Source organism: Rhincodon typus, chromosome 23 (assembly GCF_021869965.1).
Source record: "Rhincodon typus isolate 14 chromosome 23, sRhiTyp1.1, whole genome shotgun sequence".
NCBI lineage: Eukaryota > Metazoa > Chordata > Chondrichthyes > Orectolobiformes > Rhincodontidae > Rhincodon > Rhincodon typus.
In genome coordinates this window covers 4,160,155-4,172,943 of record NC_063354.1, presented here as the reverse complement: position 1 = coordinate 4,172,943, position 12,789 = coordinate 4,160,155, and the positions used below count along the sequence as shown (strand labels likewise).

The 12,789-nt window shown below is 42.8% G+C and overlaps 1 protein-coding gene across 4 annotated transcripts in view; it reads left to right on the top strand.

The window, feature by feature from the left end:
* LOC109929525 (serine/threonine-protein kinase/endoribonuclease IRE1) overlaps positions 1 to 12,789 on the top strand; it is a 111,900-nt gene that overhangs the window by 58,828 nt on the left and 40,283 nt on the right. For 3 of the 4 annotated variants that reach the window (XR_007264557.1, XM_048610796.1, XM_020529192.2), the window contains exons 13-18: positions 2,956 to 3,220; positions 4,666 to 4,756; positions 4,935 to 5,124; positions 7,686 to 7,785; positions 9,309 to 9,508; positions 11,804 to 11,951. Coding sequence is in view for 3 of the 4 variants with exons in the window: in XM_048610796.1 (XP_048466753.1) it covers positions 2,956 to 3,220; positions 4,666 to 4,756; positions 4,935 to 5,124; positions 7,686 to 7,785; positions 9,309 to 9,508; positions 11,804 to 11,951 (994 nt within the window). In the remaining variant the exon portion in view is untranslated. The remainder of the gene's footprint in view (positions 1 to 2,955; positions 3,221 to 4,665; positions 4,757 to 4,934; positions 5,125 to 7,685; positions 7,786 to 9,308; positions 9,509 to 11,803; positions 11,952 to 12,789) is intronic. The other variant, XM_048610797.1, reaches the window with a different exon arrangement.

The window sequence follows — 12,789 nt, the reverse complement described above, 5'->3', positions numbered from 1 at the left end:
ATCATGTATTTTGGCCCCCATCAGTTTTCCCACTATTTCTGGTCAAGTTGACAGGTCGGTAGTTTCCTGGGTTACCTGTCTCAGCGATCTAGGATGCATCCCATCTGGGTCTGGTGATTTTCTCTACCTGGAATGCATCCAGCATTTTTAGCACTTCTTCTTATCCAGCACTACACTACTCAGTTGCCCAGCACCCACATTTTCAATTGGGCCATTGTCACCATTTTCTAATTTGGTAAATACAGAAGCAAAGTACTCATTTAGTGCCTCTGTTTCAGTGAGCAGTTTACCCTGCTTGTTCCTTACGCCTCATTCTATCCTTCACTAATCTTTTAATATGCTTGAAGAACATCTTACTGTTTGTTTACGTGCAGCCTGCCATCCTTTCCTTAATCCTCCTCTTAGGCATCCTACTAGTCTTGGCTTCTTTCGTGCATTGGACATACTCTACCTGATTCTCTGTTGCTATTATTATTCCGCTGTGCATCATGTACCTCCCTTTTCTTCCATATTTTCTCAACAGTGTCCTTAGTCATTGAGGGGACTGTAGCTTTGGATACCCAGTATTTAATTCTCATGGGTATGTAGCTAAATGTCTCCCTATTCAGCTTGCTTTTGAAATTCTTCCATTTTTCACCCACCGTTTTATCCACGGAAATATGTTTCCAATCAGCTTGTCACTGGATCGTCCGTGATGCTCTCCATAGTTGTTGTGAGTGAGCTGAGAATCATCCTCCTGTCACTTCTCACTCTCACCCTCTGTACTTGGCACTGGGTCCTGATTTTTTTTCTTTCTTCTCATTCCTGAGCGGGAATCTTTCTCATTTTGCATTTCCCTGGTAAGATGGGTAAAGTTGAGAATGCTTAGGGGGCAGGAGATTGGAGATTGAGTGTTGGAATGCGTTCAAAGGGACTAATGGCCTATGCCTGTGCCTATTTTGTCTTCTGTTAAGGTATCCCAGATCAGTGTTTGTGTACGAATGCTCCTGAGCATTTTGGCAAATTCCACAGTGCCCACCTAGCAGTTTTACCAGTTGATGAACGAATCACTGGAAAGAAATCTCCACACCAAAGGAAGTTGGTGGCAGTAAATAATCTGAGACATGGGACTTCTTTGTGAGTCCAACTTGACATGTTCTTCCTGTATTAGAAATTGTATATAAGGCTGCCCCACACTGATCAATAATAAATAGGAAAGAAAATGAGCACATGGGCAGTTTGAAACAAAGTCAAAATGCTGGAGTAACTCAGCAGATCTAGCTGGTCTGAAGAGAGAAACCACGTTAACATTCAAATCCAATGTGACTTCTTCAGAACTAATCGGGCAGTTTCTAATGTTAAATTTCAAAATATTTCTCCATTTCCTTTTTTTGACTCTGAACCTTTCTCTTGGGAACAGTTCTCATAAATGAAGCAAAGTCCATATATAGATATTGAAGCTGCTCTGATGGAACATGTGAAACTTATATATGATCTGTTCAAAGCATTTTAAGAATTTATCAAAATGATTGTCACTTATTCTTGCTGGGGGCCAAGGAAGGCACTGGTGTTAAATGAGTTAGGAGGAGTGATGGGAGATAGGGGGAGGTGATGGCCAAGTGGTGTTATCACTGGACAGTTAATCCATAGACCCAGGTAATGTTCTGGGGACCTGGGTTCAAATCCCACCACAGTAGATGATGGAATTTCAATTCAGTAAATATCTGGAATTAAGAGTCTAATGATGACCATGAATCCATTGTCGATTGTCAGGAAAAACCCATCTGTTTCACTAATGTCCTTTTAGGGAAGGAAACTGTCATCCTTACCTGGTCTGGCCTACATGTGATTCCAGACCCACAGCAATGGGATTGACTCTTAACTGCCCTCTGGGCGATTAGGGATGGACAATAAATGCTGCTCAGCCAGCGACACCCTCATCCATGAATGAATAAAGGAAAAAAAAAGTTATCAATGGATGATGAAAGGGGAAGAAACAAAATAATCTTTTCACACTCCAGATCCTTAATGTTTTTAAATTTAAAAACCATCAAAGTTTAATTCCATGAAACCATTTATTTTACTCTAGATCAGATCTTGCCATCGTCATAAAAGCAAAAACAAAACTTTTCAAAAATTCATTCTTGGGATGAGGGCATCGTTGGCTAGGCAGCATTTATTGCCCATCCCTAATTGCCCAGAGGGCAGTTAAGAGTCAACCACATTGCTGTGGGTCTGGAGTCACATGTAGACCAGACAGGCTAAAGATGGCAGTTTCCTTCCCTAATCGACATTAGTGAACCAGATGGGTTTTTCCTGACAATCGACAATGGATTCACGGTCATCACGAGACTTTTAATTCCAGATATTTTATTGAATTCAAATTCCACCATCTGTCGTGGCGGGATTCGAACCCGTATCACCAGAATGTTATCTGGGTCTCTGAATTAACAGTCCAATGATAATACCATTAAGCCATTGCTGCAGCTTATGTGAATGTAGCTGTAACATTACTTTTGAATCACCTCTGGTTATAAAACTTAACATGGAAATCAAAAATCTGGTATGAATCCTTTAAAAAGAAAAACAATCAAATCCGAGTAGCTCCAGGTGGAGGATTGATTGAGGGAAAGGCAAGAATCCATTTTAGAAGAATCTAAATAAACCATTGATGGAGAAGGAGTTGGTGGATACATTTACTAGGGTGAATAGCAATGAAGCAGCTGGGGGTTGCTGTAGAGGGTAAACTCTGACTGATCTGTTGCTACATCATGTAATTCTGTGTAATGTAAAGTTAAGCATCTGGATGTGAAAAAGGAGAAACTATTACAACATAGGCCATACAAGTAAGTCAGGGCAAGGTTCACTGGTTAGAATTTACTGAACTAGTGCGCATTTAGCTAAAGATTATTTTAAAAAAAAATTCATGTGCAATGCAATTGCTGCAAAAAAATTACCAAAATACGTATTTTTTAGACAGTACAACAGCAGCAACAGTTACAACACCAACAGTTTCAGAAGCACTTGGAGGAAAGGCTGGAACTAATGCAGAAACGGCAGCTTATTTTCCGCCCCCCTCTTCTGGCTCCAGAATCGGACTTCCTGGAGACATCCAGATTGCGAACAGAGAGTTCAAGCACCAACACGCCAAATGCATCTCCACGAGTGTCGAACCATTCACTGTATTCCAATCATTCCATCTCGGAATTTGGCAGTTCGGCCACAGAACAAGAGGATGGAGGTAAAGCTTGGCTGGATGAGGTGGGAAGGCAACTATGCCAGGCTGAGAGGTGAAAGGGATAAAAGTCGAGGAGGGCTGTCCTGTTTTGCTGTTAGTGATCATTAAAGTAGCATCATCGAGCTTGACCTGTCTCATGCATATTCTGCAGTGTTTTGTTTGCAGAAAACTATAGTTCAGACCTTCTTTTCTGGATCAATAGAGAATGGCCAGGAAACTGGTAATTTGCAGACATAAAGCAGCAAATAGCTGATTGGAGCTTTTCTTAATTTCAAGTGCACAATTCAGTGTTCCTCAGGATTTTTGGGACATACGTTGATCACACCTAATGTCAGCAGCATCATAACTAAGTAGTCAGCCCATTAGAACCTCACTAGTGGTCAGAAAAGATAAACTTGAAGCAGTGCAGGGAAAAATGTTGGTCTCTCATGTCTCCTCAAATTCCATTGTTAACGATCTTTCATCATTCAGAGAAATCCAGTCACTATCTTGCATCTTGTTCCAAAGTAGGGATGATTTCATGGCACCTAGCCGTAATTATGAAGTTAACATGGCATTTAAAAAATCATTCAAAAAGATGCACAGGTAGACAGGGTGGTTAAGAAGGCATTTAGCACACTTGCCTTCATTGCTCAGCCCTTTAAGTGTTGGTGTTGGAACGTCATGTTGAGTTTGTACAGGACTTTGAGGCTATTTTTGGAGTAGTGTGCAGTTCTTGTTGCCCAGCTACAGGAAGGATGTTATTAAGTGGGAGAGGGTTCAAAAAAGATTTACCAGGATGTTGCCTGGAATGGGGGAGTTTGAGCTATAAGGAGAAGCTGGGTAGCCTGGCGCTTTTTTCACTGGACCGTAGGAGGTTGAGGGGTGACCTTTATAGAGGCTCATAAAATCATGAGGGGCGTAGATAAGGTGAATAGCAAAGGTCTTTTCCCCAGGGTGGGGAAGTTCAAAACTAGGGAGCATATTTTTCCAGTGAGAGGAGAACATTTTAAAAAGGATGTGGGGGCAACTTTTTTTTTTATAAGAGTGGTTTGTGAGTGGAATGAACTGCTGGAGGAACAGTTACAAAAAGACATTTGGATAAGTTAATGAATGGGAAAGCTTTGGAGGGATATGTGCCAAACACAGGCATGTGGGACTAGTTCAGTTTGGGAACATTGTAGGCATGGACTGGTTGGACTGAAGGGTGTGTTTTCATGCTATATGGCTCTATGACAACTTTATCTGATTAACAGAAAGCAGGAAGTGCTGGAGGAGCGCAACCAGTTTGGCATTATCTGTTGAGAGAGAAACTGAAGCGACGTTAGCAATGCAACAGATGTTAATTCTGTTTCTCTCTCCACAGATGCTGTCCATCTTACTAAGTTTTTCCAGCAAGTTTTTTTTTCACATTTGGTACATCTGCGGTATTTTTGATTTAGCTTCATATTATTTCCTTTGTTCCTCAGATGATGATTCTGACATAGTGAGAGTTGGAAAGATTTTGTTTCATACAAAAGACGTGCTGGGACATGGTGCTGAAGGAACAATTGTGTTCAAGTAAGTTTGATTCATTCTCAATATATAAACAATGATGGCTTAAGGACAAAGATTTCATTTTGTCTCCTGATGTATAGAGTAGCAACACCAGCTTTCTTTCCTCTTATCTGACTTTGAAGCTTATTCCATTTTAAGCTCTGCCTGTCGATAACTAACTTTGCTAACTTGCCTTTTCAAGGGGCAGATTTGATGATCGATATGTTGCAGTGAAAAGGATTTTGCCGGAATGCTTTAGCTTTGCAGACCGTGAGGTTCAATTGCTCCGTGAATCTGACGAACATCCAAATGTAATCCGTTACTTCTGCACAGAGAAGGACCGTCAGTTCCAGTACATAGCCACTGAGCTCTGTGCAGCTACTCTGCAGGAGGTGAGATCTCTCCAAATTCCTTGATACTTGTTACTGTTAGCAGCTGTGGACGAAATTTATTGGGAATGAGTTTGAAAGGTGGCATCTAACCAGTGAGTGATTGGAACTGCAAAGTCCGTTCCACACTTGCATTCTTTCACAACTCGGGAGGCACCGCGTGAAAGATTCAGTCGTTTAAGGCCACCTGCCACAATCATTTGTCTGTCTTCAAACAGGATGAAAAACAATTTTACAGTAAAGTGAGTAGCTAAGAAAAATACTGGGGTAAACTACAGAGATAACAAGGTGTGGAGCTGGATGAACACAGCAGGCCAAGCAGCATCAGAGGAGCAGGAAAACTGACGTTTCGGGCATGGACCCTTCTTCAGAAATGGGGGAGGGGAAGGGGATTCTGAAATAAATAGAGAGGGGGAGATGGATGGAAGATGAATAAAGGAGCAGATAGGTGGAGAGGAGATGGACAGGTCAAGGAGCCAGTAAAGGTGAGTGTAGGGTGGGGATTGGTCAGTCCAAGGAAGACGGACAGGTTAGGGAGGTGGGGACGAGCTGGGTTGGTTTTGGGATGCGGTAGGGGGAGGGGAGATTTTGAAACTTGTGAAATCCACATTGATACCATTGGGCTGCAGGGTTCCCAAGCGAAATATGAGGTGCTGTTCCTGCAACCTTCGGGTGGCATCGTTGTGGCACTGGAGGAGGCCCAGGATGGACATGTCGTCCAAGGAGTGGGAGGGGGAGTTGAAGTGGTTCATGTCTGGGAGGTGCAGTCGTTTGTAGCGAACCGAGTGTAGGTGTTCCACAAAGCGGTCTCCAAGCCTCCGCTTAGTTTCCCCGATGTAGAGGAGGCCACATCAGGAACAGCGGATACAGTATACCACATTAGCAGATGTGCAGGTGAACATCTGTTTAATGTGGAAGGTTATTTTGGGGCCTGGGATGGGGGTGAGGGGGGAGGTGTAGGGGCAGGTGTAGCACTTCCTGCGGTTGCAGGGAAAAGTGGTGGGGCTGGTGGGGACTGTGGAGCGGACAAGGAAGTCATGGGGAGAGTGGTCCCTCCGGAAAGCAGGTAAGGGTGGGGAGGGGAAAATGTCTTTGGTGGTGGGGTCAGATTGCAGATGGCGGAAGTGCCGGAGGTTGATGCATTGGATCTGGAGGTTGGTGGGGTGGTACGTGAGGACGAGTTTGATTTTATTTTTGTTGTTATTGCGGGGAGGGGGTGTGAGGGATGAGTTGCGGGAAACGCAAGACATGCAGTCGAGGGCGTTTTTGACCACTCTGGAGGCGAAGTTGCGGTCCTTGAAAAACGAGGGCATCTGGGATGTCTGGGAGTAGAATGCCTCATCTCAGGGGCAGATGCAGAGGAGGCGAAGGAATTGGGAATAGGGGATGGCATTTTTGCAGAAAGGTGGGTGAGAGGAGGTGTATTCTAGGTAGCTGTGGGAGTCGGTAGGCTTGAAATGGATATCAGTTTCCAGATGGTTTCCAGAGATGGAAACAGAGAGGTCCAGGAAGGAGAGAAAGGTATTGGAAATAGTCCAGGTGACTTAAGGTTGGGGTGAAAAGTGTTAGTGAAGTGGATGAACTGTTCGAGCTCCTCGTGGGAGCACGAGACAGCGCTGATACAGTCATCGATATAACTGAGGAATAGGTGGGGGATAGGGCCAGTGTAGCTTCGGAAGAGGGATTGTTCCACTTATCCTACAAAGAGGCAGGCATAGCTTGGGCCCATGCGGGTACCCATGGCCACCCCCTTTGTAGGAAGTGGGAGGAATTGAAGGAGAAGTTGTTAAGGGTGAGGACGAGTTCAGCTAAGCTGACAAGGGTGTCAATGGAGAGGGACTGGTCGGGCCTGCGGGACAGGAAGAAGCGGAGGGCCTTTAGGCCATCTGCATGGGGAATGCAAGTATATAGGGACTGGATGTCGATGGTGAAGATGAAGTGTTGGGGACCAGGGAATCGGAAGTTTTGGAGGAGGTGGAGGGCGTGGGTGGTGTCACAGACGTAGGCGGGGAGTTCCTGGACAGGGGGGAGAAAATGGAGTTGAGATAAGTGGAGATAAGTTCGGTGGGGCAGGAGCAGACGGAGACGATGGGTGGACCAGGGCAGTCAGGTTTGTGGATTTTGGGAAGGAGATAGAAACAGGTGGTGCAGGGTTGGGGAACGATGAGGTGGGAGGCTGTGGGTGGGAGGTCACCTGAAGTAATGAGGTTGTGGATGGTCTGGAAGATGATGTTTTGGTGGTCGGGGGTGGGGTCATGATCAAGGGGGTGGTAGGAGGAGGTGTCAGAGACCTGGCGCCTGGCCTCGGTAGATGTAGAGGTCAGTGTGCCAAACTACAATGTGAGCAATGCTAATGCCATCAGCAAGGAGAAGACGGCCAAAGAAATGGGGAGGCGGGAATGACATTGCAAGCTGGGTTATTGGACCCACTGAAGTTTCATTAGTGAAAGAAAATTCTGCAAATCCAAGATTTTCTTTAAATATTTTGCTTCATGTGCCTTTTTGCTTGTAATATTGTCAGAAATGACTTTGTTTGTTTGTTTGTTTGTTTTGCTCATTCTCAGTATGTTGAACAAAAGGACTTTGACCGCCATGGTCTGGAGCCTATTCCTCTACTTCAACAAACCACATCTGGCCTGGCGTATCTACACTCACTGAATATTGGTAGGTAGCAACTCCCTTCAGCAATTTAAAATGACCTTGACATGCACAGCAGCATCCAATCAATATCTCACTATTTTAATCAGCCCTTGTGATATAGTCACATGCATCCCTTACGATCTTGCTGTTTTATTTGGGCTGAAGGGTCTGTTTCCGTGCTGCATAACTCTGTCAAAAAATCTATATGGTCCCAGAGGTCTCACTGTCATATTTATTGGATATCATCATATGTTTGTGGCTCAGTTCTATATTTCCTCTACAAGCAAAACATTTTTTTTGGTATCTACTGTAGCAAACTCTCTCATTATTTTAAAGACCTCTAGTGGGTCAACCCTCAGTCTTTTTCCTAATGCTTGGAAGTTCTTTATTCTGCATGTTCTGTGCCTTGATTTCTACATTACAAAATTGTTGTAAAAATTGTGAACAATATTTTAATTGGTTTAAAAATATTATTTCCTTCTTCAAGATATTTACTCACATTCCTAAAGATGGCTACTCTTAGTTGGACTGCAGCTCTATTTCACATGAAGCTGTTTAGTAACTGCTCATAGTCAGGAGCAGGTACCTTCCGAGTATTCCAATCTTATCTACTCAAGCTGAAATGAGCTGGTGCAGCACAGACTGAGGATCAAACATGGGGCCTTTCTGGTGTGAGATGTTTTGACCTTATTGTGCATTGATGCTTTTGTCTGCTGCTGGAGCGAAACCTGGGCCATGCAGTAATGGAAGGAACTATTGAATTGTTGATTCAGATGTGTTTGCCTAACATTCCTACAAGTTAACGGGCAGCAGATTCAGTGTTAGGCATTAAAGATGTTAATTCTAAGTGGGTGCAGTTGTCTTAATTATGCTTGAGCCAGCAGCTCAGGCAAATGTCAAGAGTTCACATGCCACTGTGACAAGTGATCTAACTGTACTCAGCAGTTAGTACTGTGTTGTTCAAAAACTGCAAAAGCAACAATTGGCTCCCTGCCTTTCGGGAGGGAATCTGACCATCCAATGTAGTCTACTCCTGATTCCTTCTGAAACAGGTCACTACAATTATGTTAGTACCAAGTGGCATTTAAAAGTTTTATTCATGTGAGTATCACTGGCAAGACTGGCATTTGTCACACAGTTGCATTTTGATAAGGCTGACTTCATAGGGTAACTGAGAGTCCAGTTCGACACAACTCTCTTGACCTGCATGTACGCCAGACCAGGCAAAGGTGACACATTCCTTTCCTGACTGGTTATTAATTAACCAATTATGTTTTCATAACAATCTGATTACTTCATGATAATTTTTTGCAAATGCTAGTTTTCTTTACATTTCAGGATTTTAAATTCTCAAACTACCATAGTGGGATTTGTTGTGATTTTTAAATTATCTGTCCTGTAACAGTACATTGCAATATCTATTTACAACTTGACTCTACAATCATCTTTTGAAAGGATGGTGTGGCTGGAATGCTTCACTGAATCTTAGTGTCTCTTATATGGCTTTTATGTTGTCATTTGTTTCTAAAGTCCAAAACTCTGATTAGTTCACAGAGACCTGAAACCACACAACATATTAATCTCAATGCCTAATGCCCATGGGAGAGTGAAAGCCATGATCTCTGACTTTGGTCTTTGCAAGAAGCTAGCAGTGGGCAGACACAGCTTCAGCCGCAGGTCTGGGGTGCCTGGCACAGAAGGTTGGATTGCCCCAGAGGTATTGAATGAAGATTGCAAGGCAAATCCGGTGAGTTAACGATTGGGGCTAACAATGCCAGCAGTAATTACTCTAATAATGTTAATTCCCCAGAGCCTGGAGAGAATTGGAGAGATTTTCACTACGTTGGAGCACAGGAACATGAGAGGTCTGAATTGGTGTCTCCTGTGGAAAAACTGTCAAAATCAGGCCATTTAAATTATTTGACCTACTAAGATCTTTTGAACATCGCCAGTCATCAATTTGGTGTGATGACTATATTTCCACTTGTGCTACTGATTATACAGTTCATGCAGTTCTCATTGCTCAGCTTTACAAGTGGAGATCACTGGGTTGGGTCAGAGGCAAAAAGGACATTCTGCCCATTTTTGTTCAGGATACCAACCTTGCTGTTTTTCCTCAAAGAATTGAAACTTTTTAAAAATAGAATCTAAACAACCTATTGGTGAACATGTTCCATTTGTTGTATTTAAGTGCTAGTAAGATATTTATCATGAATTTGTCTATGGCTAATTGATCATTGATGTTAAAGCTAGTTAATGAGATTGTGTTTCTTTTATTTATTAATGGGATGCACACTTTGCTGGCTAGGCTGGCATATATTGCTAATCCCTAATTGCCCAAGAGAGTAGTAAAGAGCCCAGTACATCGCTGTGGATCTGCAGTCTCACATTGCTAGATGAGTTAAGGATGGCAGACTGACATTAGTGAACTAGAGTTTTTTTTTCTGACAATTGATAATGGTTTTATTATTAGGTGAACTTTTTATTCCAGATCTTTATTGAATTCAATTTCACCATTTGCCTTTGTGGGTTTTGAATCCATGTCCCCAGAATATTCTGTCTCTGTCTCTCTCTGGAAATTGATTTGATTGTTGAACTTTGGTCAGCGTTTCTATAGATATTCAATACTTCAACAGAATATAACAAAAGTGTGGTGTATCTGAAAATTCAGGATAACTTATTTAAGCACTGCAGATTCTACCTCAGTTCCAGCACTGTGTGAAGACATACTTCTGAAGAAGGTAGAACTTGAACCCAGGCCTATGTGGTCCAGTGCAAGGGGCTCTGTCACTTAATGACAAATGTATCCTTCCATTCTGGGCAGTTTCTAGCCCGTTCTCACTCAACAGCTGTACAATGGGCTGAAGTAATTTGCAGTGTCTGCAACTGCATTTGCTGAACTGTTCCTGATTTTACAGTGAAGCTGCCTTCTGTACAGCTGAGAAGTTGGACAGTCACAGGCAATGCCTGATCAAAACATCAGTGGATGCGCTAAACAAGAGTGCCTCAAGTCTGCTGATTCAACATAGCAATTTGTTTCAGAGTGGCGAAGAGGGAAATAGAGGTGCTGCACAGATATAGTGACTCACGGTTTTCTGAAGATGGTGCTGTTGAGATGATACTTATTCTGCAGCTAATGTGTGTTGTACGTGATCTGGGAGTGACCCAATGTAATGACATTGCCTTTCCTCTTGACACTGAACAACAGAAAGAAAGTTAAAAACATACGGCAAATTTGCTGTTTCCTCAGTGAGAAAATGTTATTGCTTTAATTTATGAAAAGAGTTAAAACTCAAAAATGAATACATTATGTAGAGCTGGATGAACACAGCAGGCCAAGCAGCATCAGAGGAGCAGGAAGGCTGACGTTTCGGGCCTAGACCCTTCTTCAGAAAATTTGCTTGGCCTGCTGTGTTCATCCAGCTCTACACCTTGTCATCTCAGATTCTCCAGCACCTGCAGTCCCTACTATCTATGAAACAATTTTAAGCACACTGCGAAGCCTCTTCTAAGGAAGCCTACCCTGAAGAAGTTACCCTCCTCCCTCCATTTCTGAAGAAGGGTCTAGGCCCGAAACGTCAGCTTTCCTGCTCCTCTGATGCTGCTTGGCCTGCTGTGTTCATCCAGCTCTACACCTTGTTATCTCAGATTCTCCAGCATCTGCAGTTCCTACTATCTCTGAATGAATACATTGTTCCTTTCTGCAGAACTGTCTGGTTTGTTATGTATTTCTAGCAGTTTCTTATCTTAGATTTTCAGCAGGTGCCATTATTTATTTTTTTAAAAGAAGGTATTTCAGCTCAACTCTCCATCGCCCCCTCCCCACCCCGGACCGATTGCAGGTAGCCCAATCATACAGATCTGAGAGAAATGGAGAAATGGACTGCAGTATTAATTAGCAAACTCTTTCCAGCTCTTCACAAGATCATCTGGTTACTGAAATTGAACAGAAAAGGATTCTGAATTTTCCAGGCATGATATTACAGAAGAATTGAATCTGCTTCATTATCTACAATGCAATAATTTATTTGTTTGTCCTCAGACATGTGCAGTGGATATTTTCTCTGCTGGCTGTTTGTTCTACTATGTGATCTCAGAAGGCAATCACCCATTTGGAAAGGCTTTGCAGCGACAAGCCAATATCTTATTGGGTGTCAGTAACCTTCAACATTTAAAGTTTGATGTACATGGTGAGTTTTAAAGAATACCTGTGATTTAAACTCATCCCTCCAGGCTGTGGAGATTTTCTCGTTATACTTCTTTGGTTTTTGAGCTAATCTTCGGTTTTCAGGACTTCTGACGAACTCCCTTATTAGGTGGTGTTGTCATGTGATAACATTATCTTCTGTATTTTGGTTCATGCAATTGGTATTTGGACTCTCAAAGAAGCAGAATTAGAGAGTGTCACCCCTGCATTAAACCCAAAGCAAGAAATGCATTAATTTTCGAGACAAGATTGTGTTTAAAATGACGCAAGAAAACAAGCATATGTCAGCAACACAAGTTTTTTTCAAAATGTACCAGCCATTTTTTCACTTAAAAAGCTTTTGCCTTAAGCATGCCATCCTTGAACTAAGGCATTTCCATTGCATCAGTATGAAGTGGGAAAATTTTAACCAGCCAGTTATTAACTTTTTTGTTTCATCTCAAATGTCAGTCTCAAATTAAACATTATTTGTTTTCATTTACTGCACATCTGAAAGATCTGATTCTAATTCTTAGATGATGCATTCAAATCAATCCCTTCCTTCAGCAACGTGGTTCCATCCCCCACCAGGATGGTCTCAGGGCTCTCTGCTTCTTCTGGCAGCAAAGGCCTGAACCGTCTCCACCTACCACCACCCTCCTCTGCTTGGCCAAGCTCATGCTCACCCTCAACAACTTCTCTTTTAACTCTTTTCATTTCCTTCAGGTCAGAGGAGTGGCTATGGGTACCCGCATGGACCCCAGTTATGCCTGTCTCTTCGTGGGGTATGTGGAACAGTCCTTGTTCCAGTCCTTGTTCCAGTCCTTGTTCCAGTCCTTGTT